Consider the following 23,619-nt stretch of genomic DNA (forward strand, 5'->3'; position numbering starts at 1 on the left):
CTGTGCACTGATAGCTGCCACGGAAACAAGGAAAGGACATCTCATTCAGGCTGACAAAAGACGCACTGATTTTAGGTATAGAATACAGCAAGGACAAAAGTAGAGAGGAGAAATGGCATGATGCTGTTGGCCGTGGTGACACACGCCTGTAATTCCAGCACTTGGGAAGCTAAGGCAGGAGGCTCACTCAAGGCCAGCCTGAAATACATAGTGAGACTCTGCCTTTAAAAAGAAAAACAGAGAAAAGAAAAATAAAAGAATGGCATGATGCTAAGGGAACATACCCTTCAATACTGCTGGGGCTGAAGGTAAAACATGCCACAGAGCATGGTGAGAAACACAGCAAGCTGCTAAGGCAAAGCCAGGTCACAGAGGGCCTGGTGCACCTGGCAGAGAAGCTTAGACTTGATCCTGGAAGGCTAGAAACCTCTCAAGCTGGTCAGGCATCAAAATCCCTTGGGGGTACTCTAAAAAAGAGCAGTTTTACAGAATCAGAATGGGGAGGGGCTGATATATACAGGTGGATTTAGAGGCACCCTGTCCCTAGGATTTTGACCAGAGAGGCTTGAGAATATCTGCTGCAGGTGATGAGAGACTTTTAAGCAGTAGGTGATGGGCAATGACAAGGTTCAATGCCCATTTTTGCTATACCACTCTGCTTGTCTTGGAAAGATAGATACAAAGGGATTAAAGACATGAAGCAGGGAGACCACTTATGTATCTGCTGCAGTAACGTGTTAGTGACAGATGATAAGACCTTGAATCAGGACAGAAATAGTATGAATGGGCAAGAAGATTGGTCTTGAGGCCGATCTTGGGACTCAAATGAACAGGGCCTGGTGCGCAACTGAAAACGATGTGACAAAGGAGCCAGGGATAACAGGGGGTTTTGATCTAGGAGGCTGAGTGACTGGGGTAAAAAATGTAAGAGAGATGAGGAAAAAGACCTCTCTTCTTCCTGAATGCTTATTTACTTTAAGATCCCAAGGATATCACCCCCAAAAGCTATCAGAGCCAGTGCACAGCCCTACCACTCTGTCCTCTCAGTACCCTTGCTTGCTTCTCTCAAAGTACGTGACTCACCATGCTACTATCTGTTTTTCCCTCCATCTTTACCAACTGATAACCACAGAATCTGTATTTTCATTACCTGGTCTTCTAAGACAGAGCATGGCAATAGCAGATGCTCAGAATATTAATGGTTCCATAAATGACTGAGATATGAATATTTGAGTCTGGAAGCTAAAGGTTGACACACAGATTTGGGAGCCATCAGCTCTGTGTTAACTAAGCCTTGTGATCACTTACACACAATCTGCAGTATGAAGAAAGTGGGGGCTGAGGATAGAGTCCTGCGGAAGCCATAGTTTAGGGAGGGACTTTCTTTCACAAAGGAAGATGAGACGGAAAAGCTGGAGAGGTTGGTGGAAGGGGCATGAAGGAAGGCAGAGAGTTAAAAGATGCAGACATCCTAGTGAAATCCATGGTGGTAATGCAACAGGCACACAAGTCAAGGAATGTCTGCAATGATTGTGGCAACCCGAGGTCACCAACATTACTGGTGAAAAGCAGTACACGGAAGACTGATGGGGTCAGACTGGAGTTTAGGAGTCAACAAAAGATGTGAATTTCAAGTCTAATTTTAAAATGGAGAGCAAGTGGGCAACAATAAGAATGGGTTGCAGGATTAAGGACATTCCTGTTCAACTGATAAAGACATTCAGGCATGCTCAGTCTAGAGACTAGAAACCCACAGACTAAAGTCAGGACATGGTGAAATCTCTGGATCCAGATCTCAGAGGGAAAGGGATACTATATATGAAGCAAGGAGGAAAGAAGAAGGAATTTTCCTCAAAAAAGAAGGAGAAACATTCTATCCTTTCACAACTTGAGGAGGTAAATGTGGATGACACTACAGCTCTACTGTGTTCAGAGAAGGGAGAAAGACTGTAATGCACAAAGGTGAAGGAGCCCATGGCCAGTGGCTTCATCTGCAGACATGAAATAAGAGGTAAGGACTTAAGTAAACAGTGAGAAAACAGCATGCTGGGTTAAGAGCCTAAGAAGCTAGGAAAAATGAGTCGATCCAGGAAAAAAAGAATGACATGAAGGTATAAAAAGCCTAACTGGTTAAACTCTGCCATTAAAAAAAAAGGGGGGGGGGTCATCTCTGAAATCTAAACATAACTACCTAAAGTATTTAGATTATGCTTTATAAAAATATTTTGTAGGAGGAAAGATATTTTTATGACATACCCAGGTAAATGAGGCAAGGTTATTTTAGAATTTCGAAGTGAGCAGTATTGGATGAAGATCTCACCAAACTAGTCAGAAGAGTCCAAAATAAACCAGTTATATCTTTAGAAGACACATCTCTGAATAGTTTGACACTCATCTCTGAAGCTGGTGTAAACTTTTGGCAAGGTTTGTCAAAACTGATTCGAATAGGTACTGGAAAATCAAATCTTGGGTTTACAAAGAACACATATGTTTTGCATAGGTTAGTTTGTCAGTGCTCTTATAAAATCTCTGATGGGAAAATTCTACTCATGTTAGAGCTTGTGAAATGCCATGCACTTATTTACCTAAAACTGTAAGCAAAATGTTTGCTTTCATAAATGTGTATGAAAAGCACCTCAAATATATGGCCTTATCTAACAGCAAAGCTATTCTATTATTAGACAAAAGTAGGATTCATCCTCAGATTTTCACCTTGAAAACTTGCCCCACTAACTCAGCCTATGAAATTATTCTGAATCTGAAATATTATAGAAGTGATTTTAAAACACACTTTGATGGTCCTGTTAAGTAATCAGAATTTCACTGTGATTTTAAAGCTACCATTAAAATGAATTTCTAAAAACAGACAAAGAAGGCTTCGACAAAATTGAGTCATCATATGTATGATTTCTGCCTAAGTGCCTTCTTCTAATGTAGTAATGAAGAACTAGAGCTTTAGAATAAGGCCTCTCCAAAATAGAAGAGCATAATTTTTGGAAATTAAGACTACTTCTAATAATAACTACTATTTGCATGGCATTTTGCAATTTCCTTAGCGTTTCTATGTAGTTTTTATTTCATTTGATTCTCATCATTTTCAGGTAAAGAAATAATGGCTCTGAGATGGTATGTGACTTGTCCAAAATCAGTAGAGGTGAGAGTAAGGGGTAAGGAGAGAGTGAGGACATGCCTATCTTTAGAACCTAGACCTTTATTTTCATCTCAGACTTACCTATATCATACCAGACAGAAATTCTATCAAGTTAGTAAACTTCTTTCCCTTTTTTTTTCTATTCCTTTTTAAAAAGTGAACTGGCATCCTATTTTCATCAAGTCTTATATAATGATGATCTTTACATCTTGTCCAGCATTTTAAACCTCAAAACTGAAGTAAAACTTCAACTTACCAAAAATCTCAGTAATACCAAAATATAGATGCATATTATACTTCAAGGAAGCTTCAGTAAAACCCCCTTAAAACTGTAAATTAGGGGATGATTATTTGCAATGCTAATAGATACCGTGGTATCTAAAAATACAGTTCATTAAGATTTCAGGAAAAAAAAAAAAGATTTCAGCAGACCTAGTAGTTTCTGGTTGAGAAAACTTATGGGGCGAGGGTTGGGGGGTTTTACCACTTCAACTGTTAAGGAAATGTTGATCTAATTTTTTTAATTAGCAGGGCTGAATTGGTTCCTATATGGAGAAAATCATTTCATGGCAAGAAACTTTATGGTAACAAATGGTGACCGTGACATGTAATAGCAAATATTTACTGACCACATGCCACACATGCTAAGGCCTTAAAACACACCATTTACTTGTCACAACATTATGAACTAGAAAATACTGTTTTGTTATTTTTGCTTCTCTAAGCTTCCAGATGAATTTCATTATAATTCTGTCAAGGATGTGTATATAATTAGATTTGTAATCGAATTGCATTTTATCTAAATTAACATCATGAAGAGACACCTTTACCATTCTCAGTCTTTCCATGCAAACACTAGATTGGCTCTCCATTTAATCAAATTGCCTAATCTCTCAAGGTTGTATTTGCCTTCCCCAAGGGACCAAAGTACTGCCTTTTAGTTGATCTCCCTCTCCCAGTCAGCCTTCCTAAAGCCAGGATCCAGTCATCTTACTCTTCTAGCACAGAAGGGAAACCTGCTTTCTACCTAATAAAAGGCAAATTACATAATGTAGCCATCAACCTCTGACCAACTGTCTTTGCCTGAGTCCTATCTCCCCAATAGCACTCCTGTGCCCATTTCTTCAACTTTGCTAAAAAAAGATTGCTTAGATTGTTTACTGTACTATACTTAAGGAAAGTATTTTATAAGTATAAAAGGAAATTAAAATGTGCTTAAAATCCCACATCATCCCCCCAGTGATTGACAGAACTTACAGATTAGACATTTCTCTTTACATATTTACATATGTGGATGGAAGAAAGAATGAACAGAGTTGGTTGTTTTGATTTCCAGTGCTGTGGATTGAACCCAGGGCCTCTGCACTAAGCTTCCATCTCCAGCCCTCTTTTTATTTTTTGAGACAAGTCACTCCCAAAGTCACCAATTTGCCCATGCTGCACTTGAATTTGCAATTCTCTTCCCTCAGCCTCCCAGTGGCATGTGCCACCACACCTTGCTTGAACAGAGATTTTTTAAAATAAAAATTAAATATTATACTATTTTAAACAAAAAGTACTACATTAGAACTCACCTGAATTCCACAATAACAACACAATCTCAATTCTGCAGAGGATCCTGGTCCCTTGCATAAACTCTCAATTCTCTGGCCCTACCTTCTTTCTATCACAATGGCTTACAGAGCCACAAACCTGGCAAGCTGCCTTTGCACCAGCACCTATGTAGCTTAACCCAGTCAGAAACATACACCACACAATCCACTCATGGTTTCGCTTTAAATTCATGACCCTGAACCTGAAGTGGACCTTTTCTCATTCTCCTTCTCTTTTCTAGGTTCTCTTCTCCCCTCAAATCTAATACCACCTCCCCATTTGGCTACTGTTGCTGACTTTGCTTCTTTCTTCTTCGTCTTCTTTTTTTGGTTTTTCGAGACAGGGTCTTGGTATGTAGTTCAGCCTAGCCTTGAACTCATTGTGTAGTCCAAGCTGGCCTCAAACTCGTGGCCATAATTCCTGCCTCAGCCTCCCTAGTGCTAGGATTAAAGGCATGCACCACCATGCCTGGCTGATCTCCTTTCACTGAAAGCAAATGAAACAATCAGAAAAGATTCACTATCCACCTACCTGCAAGGAAGCCCAAAAACAACATCCCACCTATTACTACAACCCATTTGCATTTCTCCCTAACACCTACCACCCCCTTTCCAGAGGCAACCCTTTTCACTGCTCTAATCTATCTCTCTTGTAAACATCTGCTCAAAGGGCAAGGGTGATGGCCAATTCTGTCTAGGTCTCAGCAGATAAACACTAAATGTTAACCACAAGGCCAATCTGAAGCTCAAATTGCTTGTAATGTTTTCAAAATACAGACCTTTTCCCAATCTCATTATTGGGGGGGGGGGGCCTAAAACATCTTTGCCTTGAATGCTTTATTCCTGTTATAAATCTAACCAACACCCATATTAAACATTATACTGAAAACTCCTAATTCATTAATTTTAGTGTTGATTTCTAAATAAACTTCAGAGTATCTACACAATAATTTTAGATGGAGTAACAGAAACCTCTTCAGATTTCAAGCTTTTAAGAAGATATCCAAAGGGCTGGGGGATTTAGCTCAGTGGCACCGTGCCTGCCTGGCAAGCGTAAGGTCCTGAGTTCAAGCCCCAGTACCCCAAAAAAAAGATGTCCAAACACAACAACAACAACAAAAAGATGTCCAAGGTGACTATAGTTAGTAATAATGTACTGTATACTTGAAAACTGCTTAGATTTTAAGTGTTCTCACCACAAAAAAGTGTGTAAAGTAATACATATGTTACTCAATTTAGGCATTCCCAATGTAAAAATATTTCAAAACATCACATTATAAACCATAAACATACACAATTTTTGTCAACTAAAAATAAGCTATAAATAGATGTTTAAGATATCTTCTCTAAATATCTTTAGGTTTTAGTTTTAAGACTCCTCTCACACTACAGAAATATTCCTCTGGTGATAGATATTATTTAAATTCCAAAATTGCAATCTGTGATTTATCAAATGGCTTAAAAATCAAAACTAGGAAAGTATGTACATAAAAATAAGAGTAGGCCAGGTGTGGTGGCACATGCCTGTAATCATAGCTATTCAGGAGGCTAAGGCAGGAAGATCTCAAGTTGAAGGCCAGCATGGACAACTCAGCAAAACCTTGTCTCAAAATCAAAAAAAGGTCTGGTGATATATCTCAATGCTACAATGCTTGCCTAGCAGGCATGAAGCCCTGGATTCAATCCTCAGTACCACACATAAAAAAAATGTTAAGATACATATACATTCCATAATTAAGCCACAAAACAAAGGAATAAATATTTTACTATCTTTTCTGTGCTAATAGCCCTAAAATCAGTAAACTTTTAGGTTTGTTAATCTTCAAGGTTTATGCATTAAACATAGGGGTTTAGACTTTATGTATTCATTTATTCTCTGAACCACTTTTTCTTTTAAGTACTGGGTACAGAACCCAAGGCCTTTGCACTGCGCTATATCCTCAGCCCTCTTTTTATTTTGTATTTTGAGATAGTTTCTCACCAAGTCATTAAATTGCCCAGGCTGGACTTGAACTTGTGATCCTTCTGCTTCAGACTCCCAGAGTGCTGGGAGTGTTGGCACAGCCGGCTCCTGAGCCACTTTTGTTTGGTGGTCTACTGTGACCAAAGTCATGATCAGGAGTGAACATCAGGGCAATTGGTCAAAACCACCTAAAATGGATGGCCAGGGCATCCACTTACACTGCAGTGGACAGTGGACACATGTATGCAGCAACTCTACAGAGATTAGCATACCCAAATTTACTCCTTTTGTTGGTAAGTTTTACCATCTGCCCAGCTGAACAAGCCAGAAACCAGACAGTAAATTTCAAACCCTGTTTCCTCAATCCTAAATTTAATCCAAACCCTACTTCTTAAATATCAAAGACTTTGGTTCTACCAAACTCTGATAAACTTTATTTCGAACTAGTCATACCTTGGTACTTGACTGCTTGAAACTCATTGTGTTTGGCACTCAACATATTTTGGCCTGATACTCTTTTATTTATTTGGTACTCCACACGAAAGCTAGAACTTGTCAGTGTCGCTGGCTTGTGACTCGCCACCCTTTCCAGCCAAAACAATTTGTCTGGTACTCATCCTTTCATTTTTGGTATTTGCCAACCCTCCAGGAACCAATTAATGATGCATGCCCAGTTACCAGGTAGTATCATGTATTTCTTACCTGAACTACAATAATCTCACCAAAGGTGTCATTTTGTTTCTAATTTCATTATCTTGTATCTGCCCTCAACATTGCTGTTATCTGTCAAAACTATCAATCTAAGCCTGTTATTAATCTGCCTAAAACCCTTTCGCAGCTCCCTACACGGAAAAGGCAAAGTAGGCTTTCTAGTGTATTCAAGGGCCTTCATGCTTTTGGCCCTGCGTATTTCCCAATCTTATTACGCACCACTTTCTCCATTCTCCTCACCAAAGACATGATTTATACTTCAATAAACAAGTTTCTGGGGCAGGGGATTTAGCTCAGTGGTGCCAGCACCTGCCTCGAAAGCACAAGGTCCTGAGTTTGATCCCCGGTACCAAAAACAAGTTTCTGAACATTCAATGATCTTTCATATCTCCCTGCTCTTTTTTTAAGGATGTGATAATAGTATTGTTTTGTTTTTTTTAAAGCCCTCGCCTTTCAGAAATAAACGCTTGAGGACTTAGGAAAGAAATGTTATCTGAAATCTGCTTCAAAGTAATACAGGAGGGAAGGAAATTGATAGGAATAGAGATGAAATAAATTTAATGTCTTCAACTGAGCTTCCATAGAACTTTGATCTATAACACTTTTGTAGCATTTACTTCACTTCAATATTTCAAAAAATTTTCACCATTTCCTCTGTGCTTACAAAATACTCTGCATTACCTATTTATATACTTTTTCATACTCAGCTGTAATAGCTTGTTTTGGTCTCTTCCTCCAAGAACTATGAACTATTAAAAATCCAGCAATTTTGCTGTTTTTCTCCAACACTTAGTTTATAGTCCATCAATAAAATGGTTTTGCCAGGGATTTAATTCAGTGGTTCCACCACCTGCCTCACAAGCGCAAGGTCCCAAGTTCGATCCCCAGTACCAATAAATAAATAAATGCTTCTGAATGAAGACAACAGAAAGGAAACATGAGCAGGAGTAAAAATAATATGATTCCTTTTTCTCATATAAACACTTTTTACATTAAAAAGAAAAGTAATGGGCCGGGGATTTAGCTCAGTGGTTCTCCCGCCTGCTCTGGAAGCACAAGGACCCGAGTTTGATCCCTGGTACCAAAAAAAAAGTGAGGCTGTAGGTATCTGGGTGGCTTCTATTAGAATGAGCTATATAAAGTATCTAAGCTCCCTTCAAATTATTTCCTAATATTGCTGAAATTCAGTATTCAATAACATTGTAATTCCACAAAGTTCCTGCCTTCTAGGATACAGTGGAATATTATTCAATAATAAAAAGAATAAAGTACATGCCACAACACGGAAAACATGAAAACATCATGCTAAATGAAAGAAACCAATCACAAAAGACCACCTGTTACAGTGCCCCATTTATATGAAACAGGAAATGTACCAAGACAAAAAAGACTGGTGGTTGCTTAGGCATAGTGGGAATGAAGAGGGTTGGTGGGAATGACAGCTAAAGGGTATAGGTTTCTCCTTGGGGTGATGAAAATTTTTAATTAACAGTGGTAAATAAATAAATAAATAGTGATGATGGTTGTACGACTTTGTGACTATACTAAAAAACATGAAATTGCAGGCTTTAAATGAATGAATTCTTTGGTATATCTCGATAATATATCTCAATAAAGCTGTTACCAAAAAATTTATTTCAACATTTAAATTGAACCTAGGATTAGAAAAGAACACTTCTAATTAAAAGGCATGGGAGATGTCAACAAGACCTAAAGACTGACATCTCACAGATCATGTTACTATCGGAGGTACCCAAAGAATATTCTGTTGCCTGCAGCTGTTGAAAGGCAGTCTCTGACGCATCATCACCAGATCTTCTCCAGCTTTCTCTACTTCACAGTGATGTTTCACAAAATGGCTTCTTGATTACCCAGCTGCATAGTATAACTCCAGGTGGCTGAAGACTACTTACAAAGAGATTAGGGACAGTCTGGCAGCTGGATCAGATTAAAGGGGAACTAAGAAGCAACCTAAGTAACAAGGGGACGATTCTAACTTGTACTGCTCAGCCAGCCAGAAAACTCCTAAGGACCATGAAGAATATCACCATATCTAACCTGACCAGAAGCAAGCTAAAAGCCAATAGCTACTGGGAGAGAAGAAATACACTGCTAAAACCTCAGATGAGGGATGATGTCCACAGACATGGAGCTGTAACATTAAGCAAAAGCTGCACTCTTCTTCTGTCCTTTCACTAACCAAAATGGCATTCTATACAAACTGCTTCACTTAACTCCACTCCCACCAATTTCTCAATCCATTACAATTTACCTCTTCCATCTCCTTACTCACACATGCTTTACTGAAACTCTTCTAATTAAAATACCAAACATTTCCTAATTGCACAACAAAAAAAGCTGGCTTTCTCCTTAGCGGCTGACACTTGTAGGGATTCTCTAGTCCTTGACAATATTGAAAACACTCAAGGTTTTTCGTCTACCTCCTCTTCTCAAAACTCTGATTTTCATGGGCTCGTCTCCTCTGCCTAAGATACCCAAAGATCCGCACTTGACATTCTTATTCTAACAAGCATTCTCAGGGGTCCACCATCCATTTCTATGCAGAAGATTTTCTATATTATACTGTCAGAAACTTCTCTAGCCATACCTCTCTCAAAAGCACCAAATTCACATTTTCAACTGCCTAGAAAAAATAACCACCAGACTGTCTCTGACAAGCAATTCAAACTTTCTAACAGGTCCTAATCTTTTTTCCCCCCACAAAACTTACTCTTCTTGGGTAATTATGACCAGGGATCCAATCTTCCAAGGTACAAGTCTTATGGTGGTCCTTAAATTACCTTTCCCCCCTCAAATCCCCATCCCTGTTTTATGTCACCAAATCCCATCCATTTTACTTTCTAATCCCTTGAGTCTACCCCACTCCCAACCCCTTTACTATTAAGGTCTTGGGGTCTTCTTTATCTTATACATAAACCATTTCAACTATTCTCTATCAGTAATGTCTCCCACGCCTATTATTATTCCCTACTGCTACCAGGATTATCTTCCTAAATTCAAAATTGAAACAAGATATCACATGTTTCTATGTGTGACAAAAACTAAAAAAGGACAATAATATCCGGTGTTGGTTAGAGACTAGGGAAATGGACTATCTCAGAGTCTCACAGTGAGGGGAATTATATCAGGCAAAATACTGAGGCAATATAACCAAACTTGTAAATCTCTATACCCTTTGATGGAACAGTTCTATTTCTAGAAATTTATTCTAAGAAACTAAACAGAAAGTCCACAAACAAGTATATCCTGAAGTTCTCCTCATTCCCAGCAAAGGTCAAGACCCCCTCCCCCGTCTTTATATACAATGCCATTGGCCTGCAATGTCTGCATCCCACCCATGCCCTTTTCTATCATCTAAAACTAGAACTTGTCCTTGACTCCAAAGGTCAGCTACTCCCTCCGGTCTCCCCAAGAATTCAGGCACACCTCTACATCTCACTGCAACCCTTCTCTTCCCCCAGGGACAACAGTTTTATGTACTCATTTATTTAGTGCATACCCATATGTGCACTATCTACAACAGTAGTGTCTGGCACATAGGAGTCCAATAAACATGTTGAGTGAAGGTATTTTCCTCTTTAGAGCAAAAATTCTTTGATTTCCAAAATCTCAAGAACTTTTAAAAGGTATTTCCTAAAATGGTGGTGGACTCTAGTATATTATATTAAATTCCTGTATTAAAACAGGTATGTAAGCAAATACTCCTATAAAATTCTAAATAGTTTGAGTCCTTGCTTATTTAACGTTTAGTTCCTTAAGGCATAAGAATTCCCACGGAGGGCCGGGGATTTAGCTTAGTGGTTCCACCACCTGCCTTGCAAGTGGAAGGACCCCAGTTCAATCCCTGGTAACAAAAAAAACTGAGAAGAATTCCCATGGTCTAGTCAATCTAGAATTTTAACTCTGAAAGTGGTACCAAGAAATATGTTGTAAGAAGACATGACTATTCCAGATGCCAAGTTAAACATCTACAGGTGTGTCTCAAAAACCTTTTCTTCAATAACCTAATATGAACCCACCATACTTAAAATCCTGTTTAAGAATCATAGTTCAGGGCTGGGGATTTAGCTCAGTGGTTTCACCGCCTGCTGTGCAAGCACAAGGACCAGGGTTCGATCCCTGGTACCGAAAAAAAAAAAAAAAATCATAGTTCAATATTATACCAGAGCTTTTTCCCATGCTGTTCCTTATATAAACTATTTTTTACATATAATTATAAGCAGTACAGCCGGGCGTGGTGGTGCACACCTACAATGCCAGCATTCAGGAGGATGAGACAGGAGAACTATTTCGAGTTTAAGGCCAGCCTGGGCTACATAGTGAGTTCAAAGCCAACCTAAACTGCATAGTGAGACTCTGTCTCAAAAAAAAAAAAATTATAAGAAGTACAGTATTGTGCATCCAAGAACATAAGTGCACATTTCAGGTTCTGTCTAGTGGCTCCCTGTACCTATAAACATACAAAAATATAAGTAGTTTAATTATGCATTTTTCTAAGTTGAACTCCTTGTACTTTTCTAAAGAAGGGCCGGGGATTTAGCTCAGTGATGCCGTCGCCTGCCTTGCAAGCTCAAGGTCCTGAGTTCTATCCCTGATACCAAAAAAAAAAGTCTAAAGAGTTCCTAACTTAAAAAAAAAAGACTTCCCAACTTTAATAGAGGCTCATAACAGCCTAATCACATCCTTCATGATTTTATCAAGTTCAGTTCTATTCCTTTCAGCCTGTGTTTTTCTAGACTGAAGAAATCTCATCTTTTTGCTGTGTCCTTAATACAGAAGCAACTCCTGGTTGGCATCATTTCGCTTTTCTTAATTTTGAGTTATCTTACAGACTCCAAATTAAAACAGTGCAGGTAGGCCAATGAAATTTACTTTAACTGTATAGAAACAGGCAAGAAAATTTCACCTGACTTAAATTAGCAAAGTAGTCTCCAAAAACACCTCTAACAATCTGTGCCCCAGGACTTACAGGAGATCATAAGGTAGTCCTCACAGTTGCTTTTGTCGTCATCTTGCTGGTCCACGGGGATCCCGTTGGCATCTATGACTGCTTCAGAGGCACAGTCTTCTACTAATACTTCTTCTGAAACTACGTCAGTGGTCAGAGGATCGGTGACAATCTCTGCCTCTACGACACTATCATGAACCACATGTTCAACATGTCCAACATCAGACACATGTATAGACTCACTGGTCAAGACATGTTCTGGCATAGACATGGAGGCTGAAGTAATGTCAGAGGCTAAGACATCATCTGGAACTGTGCAATGTGCTAAAGAAACTTCTTCGGTTACATCTGAGTCCAGCACTTGTTCAGGAATGATGACCGTTTCAGATACATCTGCTTCTCCCATGATATCTGGGCACTGCACATCTTCTATAACAACATCCTCAATAACATCTTGGATTACAACAGAGTCTGGGTCATCAGGAACAAAGTTATGCACAGTTATGTCCGAATCCACAACATCTGACACAAAAACAGTTTCTTGCACTTCCACGACAATTTGTTCACCATCCATGTGTGTAACAGCTCCTTAAAAAAAAATTAAAAGGACAAATACCAGGTAGGCATGTATGACTGTCTCTATTAACATAAAATGTTATTCAATTTCTAACCGCACAATATTAGTTCCCTCATCAGTTCTCCCACACATTAAGGTAGATTAAAGAAAAAAAAGGGACTCCATTTTTCAATTATATTAGAAAGATAGTTTTAATACAACAGCTTGTATAGTCACCTCAAATCAATTAGCAGATAAATATATACTAGGAAAAGAAAAAAACTGAGACAGTCACAGAAGAAAAATATTTGTGAAAGTAAAATTGTAGGCACATTAAAATTAAACTCATTCACAGGTATTTCAGGGGTTATAAAAAGTGATGTGACTTCAGGTGGCAAAAGGCACTATTTCATTTTTCATTACATGTGTTTTTCATTTCTTTTCCTTCTTGCTCCATCTCCCTCCCTCTCCTCAAATCATGGTTTTTCTTCTTCCCATCTTTCCCATATACTTCTTTTATTTCTCCTCTACTTTGTCCCTTTCTTCCTTTATATCATTCTCCTTTCATTCTAATACAAGAGAGCACCAACATCCTCCATCCATGACTACGGAAATTTAGAAATCAACCTCTGATTCTAAGACATAAAAGGATGAGGGCATAAACGAAAACAGGGATACAAGGTCACATTTTGGAAGAAAGACAACTGGTTAAGAACACTGTGGATAATACAAACACAAGTGCAGCTGTGCTGGGCAGGTGAGGGTGAGGGTAGTTAGAATGGGCTTATCCCAACTTCACCAGGGTACTCTGCCTCGTCCCTGCTCCCAGACCCCAACTCCTCACAATCCAGGAAACTTCACTCTAGGTCATTTTGCAGTTAAGGATTGAACGTAGAGGAATCAAGTGTAGCCCAGTGAGATTAAATGACTTAACCAAGATCACATAGTTTGTACAGCATATGGTACTCTGTAAACATTACTCTAAGTGAATGCCACAAATGGGAATAAAAACCATATATCCTTGCTAAAAACAAAATTAAAAAAACAGTATCTTGACTGCTGGTCCAGAGAAGAGCAAAGAAAGTTTTATAGAAGTCTTACTGAAAAAGCTATGAAGTAGATTAATGCTTCTGGTTGTGACTCAGATGAGGCCGAGTCCAAGCAGGCACCTAACTCGATGACTGTGCAGGCCCTCAGAGAAGCCTACAGCTTTGTCAACAAGCAAAAACGATCAAAGGCCAACAAATATTAAAAATTATAGGAGCTGGGGATTTAGCTCAGTGGCACTGTGCCTGCCTTGCAAGCTCAAGGTCCTGAGTTCGATCCCCGGTACCAAAAAGGAAAAAAAACAAACCAAATAAAAATTATAGGAAGTCTTTAAAGTCAGTTAATGCCCATTTTAATTCTAGAAATAATGAAAAGAATATGCTCACTTTAAATTCTAAGGAACTTCTACAACATGGTATAAACAACATGATTTGCCTGCAATATCCTCAACATTATCATCAAGTGATAGGTCACTCTAATCTCCATTTGGCAGACATGAACATGAGACCATTTAGCGGCAAGAACACTGGTTATAAACTCTACTTCAGGCAGAAAGGTTATACACTTAATAGTTTTGTGACCTTGGGCAAGTCATTTAACCTCTGAGTTTCAGTTTCCTCATCAGCAAAATGAGGACAGTAGTATCTGCCATGCATACCTCACAGGACTGTAGTGATGACCAAATGGGAATGTATGGGAAGTGTTCTGAAAAACGGTAATGAGAGGTTTCATTATTATTATGGCATATGAAAATGGAGGCCCTGGTAGATTAAGTGACTTGCTCAAAAATAAACAAATACCATAAGTGTTAACAAGCAGGGCTAAAAATGTAATAGCTTTTCAATCTACCCTTAACCCATGACCCAGATTTGCTTGCAGCAAGACTAAGCAAATAAACACTCTATATTTTTCTCCAAAGAGCTTGGTCTCTCTTTCAAGCAAATTATGCTTCATGTTCCACTGAAATTATCAGTGTTACGTTTGTCATTATCAAACTGAAATTACCAAACTTTAAAGTTATTCCAAGTAGTTAAGAAAAAAATACACCCTGCCCCACTAGAATTTTAAATTTTTTAAATTAAGTTACTGATACTTGTTATTTCTTTAATATATTACAACCTGATTATTTAAAGCCGAACAGAAAATTCATTAACATTTTATTTGTAAGAATACCTAGGTTAGTGTGATATAAAACCATTTTACATTACAAAAGCAAGTATAATCACTTTACAATGTTATATAATTAGAACCATGAGTAATTCAAAATTGTGAATGAATATGATTTTCCTGTGTACTTTGGGGAGTGAGGTAAGACTGTCCTCCTGATGCAGAAGGTTCATTTTTGAAACTTGTGAGAATGAATGCTGTAAACATAGGACAGGGTCAGAATGTGGAGGACCTTGGGCTTATACTTCATCTGCTGGGTAATATAGAACAAAGAGATGACATGATGTACATGTCATGATAAGTGCTCTTATCAGTGGGCATGATAAAAAAGACATAGGGTAATAAGGAAAATAATGCAAAAGTTCCAGCACATGAAGAAAGATAATAGAATCTATACGATAGAAATATAATGAAGAGGAATAGATGTAAACAAGGAACATTTTCAAAGGGACAACCAACAGAACGGTGCAAGATGAGAATAACTGAAAACACAAAGGTTTTAATATTGCTGCTTTTACCAATTGGGTATCCCTTAACCAGAAGACTTGGGACCAGAAGTATTTGTAGATTTCAGATCTTTTCAGATTTTGGAATAGTTGAATATACATTATGAAATATCTTGGCAATGGGTTCCAAGTCTAAACACAAAATTCACTATGTTTCATATATACCTTATACAGATAGCCTGACGGTAATTTTATACAATATTTTTAGTGTGTCTGGGTTTGACTGCAACTCATTACATGAGGTCAGGTGTGGAATTTTCTACTTGAGAGTCATGAGGGAACTCAAAAAATGTTTTGGATTTTGGGTTAGGGATGCTCAACCCATATTCACAAGAATGTGAGAATTCTTGTGAAGGAGCCACATTTTTGAGGTGGAGAATAATGTGCTCACTTTAACATTTGTAGACTCTGACAGGCTAAGAATGAATATCAATGTGAGAGTCTAGCAATTCGTCAACATGTTAACCAAGCAAGTCTAAGGTGGTAAATTAAAAGTGGAATGATGCAAGTAGTTATACCTGTTGCATCAAAAAATGAATTTGGCCCTTGTGGTTGTAATTCAAGTCCATCTTCATCCATGGCCTTTAATTCTCATCAGTCACAGCTCCTAAATCAAGGGAAAAAGTAAACCAAGCATTAATTTTTTTAATCATGTACTAAAAATGTCATCACGAGGGCTGGGGATACAGCTCAGTAGCACCGTCCCTGCCTGGCAAGCACAAGGTCTTGAGTTCGATTCCTGGTACCCAAAAAAAAATTATTAAAAATGTCATCATGATAGTTTCATTTCTAAGACACTCAAATTATATAGCAAATGAACTTATATCAAAAACAAGGGCCGGGGATTTAGCTCAGTGGCTTCGCCACCTGCTGCGCAAGCGCAAGGACCCGAGTTCGATCCCCAGTACCAAAACAAAAAAAAACAAATTAGAGGCTGGAGGATCTTTGTAAGTTCAAGACCAGCCTGGGCTACATAGTGAGTTCAAGGCCAGTCTGAACTGCATAGCAGGACCCTGTCTCAAATAAAAAAAACAACAAAACCAAACCAAGAGTCACCATTGCCTAGACTTGTCTGTATTTGTTGTTTGTGGTACTAGGGATTGAACCCAGGGTCCTTGGCACTGAGTTACATCCTTAGCCCTTTTTAAATTTTTTTAGACAAGGTCTTGTTAAGTTGCTAAATAGCCCGGGCTGGGCTTGAATTTGTGATCCTCCTGCTTCAGCCTCCCAGAGTTTTGGGATTACAGGCACGTACCACCATGCTTAGACTTCATTTTAAATTGTGGTATTGGCCAGGATGCAGCTCAGTGGTGCTGTGCCTGCCTGGCAAGTGCAAGGTCCCAAGTTCGATTCCTGGTATCACAAATAAATAAATAGCAGTATTGATTGCATATATCGAATGTACACACCTTGATGAATTTTAACACATACAGAAACCTGCATAATCACTACCCAGACCAAGATATGGAACATTTCCAAGACTCCTCCTCTCAGTCTGCAGCATCTCGCGCTCCCATAAGGGTAACCAGTTTTGTTAAGGTTCAACTTAAACGTAAAGTTTGTAGCTTATTGGGGGGAAATGTCTGCCCAATTTTCATATTACTTCTCTAAATTTAATATATTCTGCTATCTTTCAACCAATTGTAGTAAACACTTTCAGATTTCTGCCTAATTTACAATGACCTCAATTAACTAACCATTTGATCTAGAGAAAGGAATTCCCACAGTTATTTATACTCTCCTGGCCCACAGGTGATTGGTGCTAGCTATAAAATAGTAAAAGTAAGTTCAATGCGAGCACAAATAAATCAAAGTCCTATTCCTGAGAATCTGAATAAGCAAGAATCAATCTTTCCCTCTCCCTTGATGGCTGGAACACAGGAACTGAGCAAGATCATTTTCCAACTTTGGTTTAGACTAGTGAGAAAAAGTTTACCAAAAAAGATCAACACTCAGGAGGAAGAGGCAGGAGGATCGCCACAAGTTCAAGGCCAGCCTGGACTATACAGTGAGACCCTGTCTCACAAAACTACAAAAAATCAAGTGAATGCCCTGAGAAAAAGAGTACATGACAAAGCAGGGAGAGAAGACTTACCAACAGCTTTTTGGCTCCTGATTCTATACCTTTCTGAGGCCCACCTACATTCCTGTCTTGGGTTTCTCCACAACATCCCAATGATCTTAATTCTCTCTTTTCTATGTAAGCTAAAAAAAAAACTTATAATAAGAACCTTAGTAAAAAAATATTAAAACTTACAACAAAGAACCTTAGCCAATGTGGTGGTTCATGCCTGTAACCCTAGCACTCTAGGAGACTGAGGCAGGAGGATATCAAGTTCAAATCCAGCCTAGGCAACTTAGCGAGACCAAGTCTCAAAAACTAAAAAAAGGGCTCGGGATGTAACTTTTAGTATGAATGCCCTGGGTTCAATCTCTAGTGCCACCAAAAAAAGAAAGAAGGAAAAGCTTAACTAATAAAAATGATGTATTGCTTAATACCATTTAATTATTATTTCAAGAGCAGGCATCAAGGATTACATTTGCTCATGCTTCCAGCACTGCATAATCTGTCACTAGTTTCCTATCTCTACTTTCTCACTTTCTAGTCCAACTGAACCACAATTAGATGCATCTTTCTTTAATCTTTAACATTTTTTCACTAATCATGTAAGGATTACGTGCTTACTGAAATTTCAAATAACAAAAATATCTGACATGTTTCTAAAGTATCAGCTAAGTGACATTATTCCTCTGTTCAAAAATGTTCATGGCTCTCTGCCACCTCCAAATAAATTTCTTTTTGGCTCCAAACGACCTTTTAGTCACTATATCCTCTTCAATTCCTGCAAGCACCTCCCTACATCACCACGAATCCCTCATGCACACACTTCACCCAAACAAAATGCTCCATGTCCCTGTAAGAAATTCAGAATTTGTATAATAAATGAGATTTCCACATGTTAGCTATGAGACACTCTCTTCATTCTCAAGAAATAGTATGTTTCACATGATTTATTCAAACTGCTTCAAATTAAAGCAAATAATGGCTAGATTGATAAATTGTTCAACCATGGAAAACACAGGTATAAATGCTTTGAATAAGCTGTCACTGCCCTCTCCCTGCTGAACTCACCTCTGGCTATAAAATTATTTTGCCCCTTTAAAAATGTAATTATAAAAAAAAAAATGTAATTATAGGGCCGGGGATTTAGCTCAGTGGTTCCGTCGCCTGCCTCGCAGGCACAAGGTCCCAAGTTCAATCCCCGGTACCAAAAAAAAAAAATGTAATTATAAAATGACACATATAAATTAATCCTCTAAACATAATGAAATATACATGAAATTTATGAGTGTTATCATTATGTATACCTAAAATGTACCAATAAATTTGCTTCAAAAAAAATTAAGCCAATTAAGTTAACAATAAAAGGGGATTTGTTAAGGTACTTAAGCCCCACCCCCTCAAACTACCATACATAAACCCAATCCCATCAGCTCTAAAAATTCTCAACCTACAGAACAATTCCTTTTCTTGGCTTTCACTACTAGAGTGGACCAATAATCCCTTCATTTTTTAAATTCTCCCCTTTCTCCATTGCTTTAGCCAACATTCTAGCTCGCTTCCTACCCTCTGAACTGCTTGCTACTCTGCCTCCCTCACCCCCTCCTGAAGTCTTGCCTAGCCCTGGAAACTCTGCTCTCTTCTCTTCAATTTTCTCACTATTTCCTTGGTTTCAACTACCATTTACACAAAGGTGAGTCATAAAATTCACATTGAGTACTCAAGATAGCACCTAACACCTCCACCAGACTGTCTGCTGAGTCCTGTATTTTCATCTGGATAAAACCCAACTTTCTCCTAATGTGACCACTATGGCCTTTTCTTTCTTCCCTGCTTACATCCAGTCAGGTGGCCAGACCTTATTGATTACCTGTCCCTGTTACACTCCCTAGTCACCATTCCCTCTCAGCTTGGTATTTCCTGATCCCTTGGGAATGAAAATAGCCTCAAGTGGCCCAATCATTTTTAACTAGATTTAGGTGAGCAGGGATCAACAAACTGTTTTGACTAGTTATGTTCCCTTCTCTTTTGTCATTTCAAAAACTCAAACATGGCGCCAGTCCTGGTGGTGCACGCTGTGGTCCCAGCACTACGGAGGCTGAGGCAAAAGACCAGCCTGAACTACACAGTGAGACCCTGTCTCAAAAAAATAGAATAAATAAAAATAAAAATTCAAACATGGAAAAAACACATTTTGCGCTTCCAAGGAGAAATAATTATACCTCAACTTTGTAACCCCTCTGGGTTTAGAACTGCTAATTCCCTCTGACAATCAAAATGAAGCCAGTTCGCAGATTGAGATAAAGTAAGGGTACAAGAAAGTGGGCTGATAATATAACAGAAAGCGCCCTACATGTGCAGCAGAACCAAAGTCTGAGACCAGACAAACAGAATGACTCAGAGAAGAAAGAATCAAAGAATATGGGAGGAAAAAAAAAAAGAATATGGGAGAACAAGTACTAATATCAAATGCCCTCAAAATACTTCTGGGACTGCACCATCACCTCAAAGTCGGTAAAATATTCTCTTCCTGGCTGCAAGAGACATGATCTTTAATTTATTCTGAAATAATTCACAGTGGAAAAATGAAGTTTTAAGGGAAATAAGGGGCTGGGAGAAACCCAGGAAATCAGGAAATTCACAAAAATTTCCCCTCTGCTTGGTGGTGGTAGTGATTGAACCCAAGTCTCCACAGCAGCTCGCCTGCACCTCCGCAGCCAGCTAGGCATCCCTGCAGGACAGTGGCACCATGTAAAGCACCGCCCCTCTTTTCCTGCCACAGCACCCCTTCTGCAGTTCCATATGGACAAGCACTAGGCTCAGGGGGCAGATTGAGGGCATTATCCCGGCAGGAAAACCACAGGGGACACCTATTTTGGTGGCAAATGGCTTAGCTTTCCACACTTCAATTATCCAACTGTGTCCTTCTTCCAGGACCCCCTGCTTCTGACATTGGGGACATTACAGGGTGCCTATTTTCAGATGGTCCTTTCTACTGTCTCTATAGGGCCACAGATTCACTAAAGCTCTCTTGGGTTTTGTCATTAATTGATTACAAATTGATTTATTCAACCATAAATTCACCATATTTTGATGATGAATACGTAACTCTCAGGTTTTCTTATTCCTGGAGATTTATTTTTATATTTCTTTCTCAATGTGATTTCAGGAGAAAGTGTATGTTCTCTAATCTGTTGTGAATTTGAAGTCACTATGAATTTTTTTGTTTTATTCTTTTGAGACAGGGTCTCACTTTGCAGTTCAGGTTGGCCTTGAACTCACTATGTAGCCCAGGCTGGCCTTGAACACTTTGATCCTCCTGCCTCAGCCTCCCGAGTGCTGGGATTACAGGTGTGCACCACCACACCCAGTGAAGTTAATATGAATTTTTATGTGCCAAATCAAACACCACAGAAATACATTTTTTAAAAACTGAGATAGAAATTTAAAAATCAATAGCAGTAGAAGGTTACAACATTTTTGCTTTTGGTCTGTTTTGAGACAGGGTGTTGCTATATAGTTCAGGCTGTCCTTTTACTCACTATGTACCCCAGGCTGACTTCCAACTTCCAACGATCTTCCTGACTCAGCCTCCTAAGTGCTAGGATTACAGGCCTGCACCAACACACCCAGCACAGGTGACAACTTCTATCAACACTTGATAAATCAAATATTCTGGGAAGATGTACAGAATTAATATTAATCTAAAAAATATTAATCTAGTAGCTGTAACTCAAACCCCATTCCCTGAGAATAGAATATTTTATTTTCAAACAATCCCCACTCCCTGTGTGGAGGGAGAACCGGAAGAGAGAATGTCTGCTGTTGTAAATGCCACAGCCTGTCCTTCCTTGCTCTCCCACTTGGAATTTTTGTGCGCTTTACTCAAAAATTTATTGCCAAGTTTTTGTTACAGATGAGTTTTTCCACAAAATCACTGAGCAAACTGGTCATTTCAATGTTTTGTCTGTTTAAAGTCTGAGAGTCCATCGCTTCTCGGCCTTTTGGCTAAGATTAAGGGTAAAGTCTGAGAGCCCAAACTTTCACAAGCTATTAAAATCTGGCCCTAAAGCTAGGGATTTAGCTCAGTGGTTTTGCTGCCTGCTGCGCAAGCACAAGGACCCAAGTTCGATCCCCAGTACCAAAAAAACCAAAAACAAACAAACAAAAAAACCACTAGAAAATCTGGCCCTAAAATAACAAACCTGAAAGCCTTATTTTTTCCAACCCCCTATTCCTGCTTAGATTAAGAGTTGCCAAAACATCCTATGAACTTAGTTGTATTGATGAACTAAGAACACTACACTGTTTTTTAAACACTTGCCTTTTTGGGGGGTTTGGGGGTTTGGTTTTTTTTTTTGGATACAGGGTCTGGGTATAGTTCAGGCTGGCCTCAAGTGCTCAGGAATTCTGCCTCAGGATATCCTTCTCTCTCAGCCTCCCAAATGCTGCGATGCTGGGATGCCAAGCAACCACCACCTCACCTGGTTAAATGCTTTTGTCTTTAAGACTAGCTTGATGTTAGGAAATGCATATACTTTCTAACTAACCTTCGGACAGGCAAAGCAGTACAGCTTCCTTAATAAAATAGTCATTTAGGGGAAAAAATAAGAACCAAGATGCATTATATAAGGGTACAATTCCCAATGAGAAATGTAATTGTGTTGTATACCTACAATGTACCAATAAAAGAATTTAATACAAAAAAAATAGTCATTTAGATGAATGCAATATTTTATCCCTAACATTCTACCGTATATCAGAACAGAAAGAGTATTACTCAACTCTTTGGATCACTCTTTGATTCTGTAGTGAAATTTAAAAATAAATAGCTTATTTGCTTTTGCTGAGATTTTGAACAAAAATCTTATCTATATGTTTCCTCTAATGAAGTATTCTGCATCTAGTTGCAGGCATACTGGAGTGGAGTATGTGAAACACTTGACATGATCAAAGGATGAAGACAGAGTTTTGCATAGTAGGAAGTGGAGATTAATTTAGACTACATTGTACATGGAATAAATGAAATAAAACTGTCACAGGTAACATTTTTTAAAGGTTAATTTCTGTCAAATCCAGTACATGATAAAGAAACGTTGGTATTATCAGAAACTCTTATGCTTTTCCTTCTTGCACCTGCCATCTTTTCCAAAACTGGGCATTTAATTCATCTTTAAACTGGTCATTCCCATAGTTATTAACCTAGCAAGTGCTTCTATCAAAGCCCTTTTCAATGAATGTCTCTATATAATAAGAAATCCTTCTGATAGTAGATTAGAATTTTCAGGTTTTTCATTTTTGAATTAGTGCATTCTCACTCATGTTACTTTATTCAAGTTAGTAAGTGCGTTCCTTAAATTTCCTGGTAACTAGTTGTAAAAATCACAAACTGCAGTTTTACAGTTTTTTAAACATTTTAAATATTCATAAGCAATGAACCTTCTTCAGTACTGGGGATTAAACTCAGGGCCTTCACAATGAGCTATATCCTCAGCCCTTATTTTTTTTGAGACAGGGTCTCAGCTAAGTTGCCTAGGCAGGACTGGAATCAGCATTGCTCCTGCCTCGTTTCCCCCAGCTTGAACTACCGGTAGTACATGCATGAGTGTCCCATTGGGCAGCTTATACCACTGGTGGTACAACTGGATGTAATCACTTTTATCAGTCTTTTTACTAATAAAATTAATAAAAAGCCATCCAATGGGACAGTCATGCATGTACCACCGGTGGTTCAAGCTGCCTGGCAACAAGACATAGGAATTATGGCCCTGTCACAAAATGTGTTAATCACTGTCACGCCCGATCACCAAAACTCTAACTTGACTAATAGCGATCCTACTCTTTATCTCACCTAAACGAACACAGGATTCCTATTATTGCTTTTCCTAAATACAT

At 38.6% G+C, this 23,619-nt stretch overlaps 1 protein-coding gene across 4 annotated transcripts in view; it reads right to left on the reverse strand.

Annotated features, from left to right (window-relative positions):
- The window catches only part of Zfx (zinc finger protein X-linked), a 47,141-nt gene that overhangs the window by 10,088 nt on the left and 13,434 nt on the right, over positions 1–23,619 (reverse strand). For 3 of the 4 annotated variants that reach the window (XM_004872226.4, XM_021250179.2, XM_004872227.4), the window contains exons 2-3: positions 16,181–16,269; positions 12,408–12,974 (exon numbers count right to left, since the gene is read on the reverse strand). In XM_004872226.4, the coding sequence (XP_004872283.1) occupies positions 12,408–12,974; positions 16,181–16,241 (628 nt within the window). In that variant the 5' untranslated portion in view covers positions 16,242–16,269. Of the gene's footprint in view, positions 1–12,407; positions 12,975–14,647; positions 14,695–16,180; positions 16,270–23,619 lie in introns of those variants that run through there. The other variant, XM_021250180.2, reaches the window with a different exon arrangement.

This window comes from Heterocephalus glaber, unplaced genomic scaffold (assembly GCF_053883595.1).
Source record: "Heterocephalus glaber isolate CG9 unplaced genomic scaffold, H.glaber_assembly_v1.0 deba00001594, whole genome shotgun sequence".
NCBI classification, from domain to species: Eukaryota; Metazoa; Chordata; class Mammalia; order Rodentia; family Bathyergidae; genus Heterocephalus; species Heterocephalus glaber.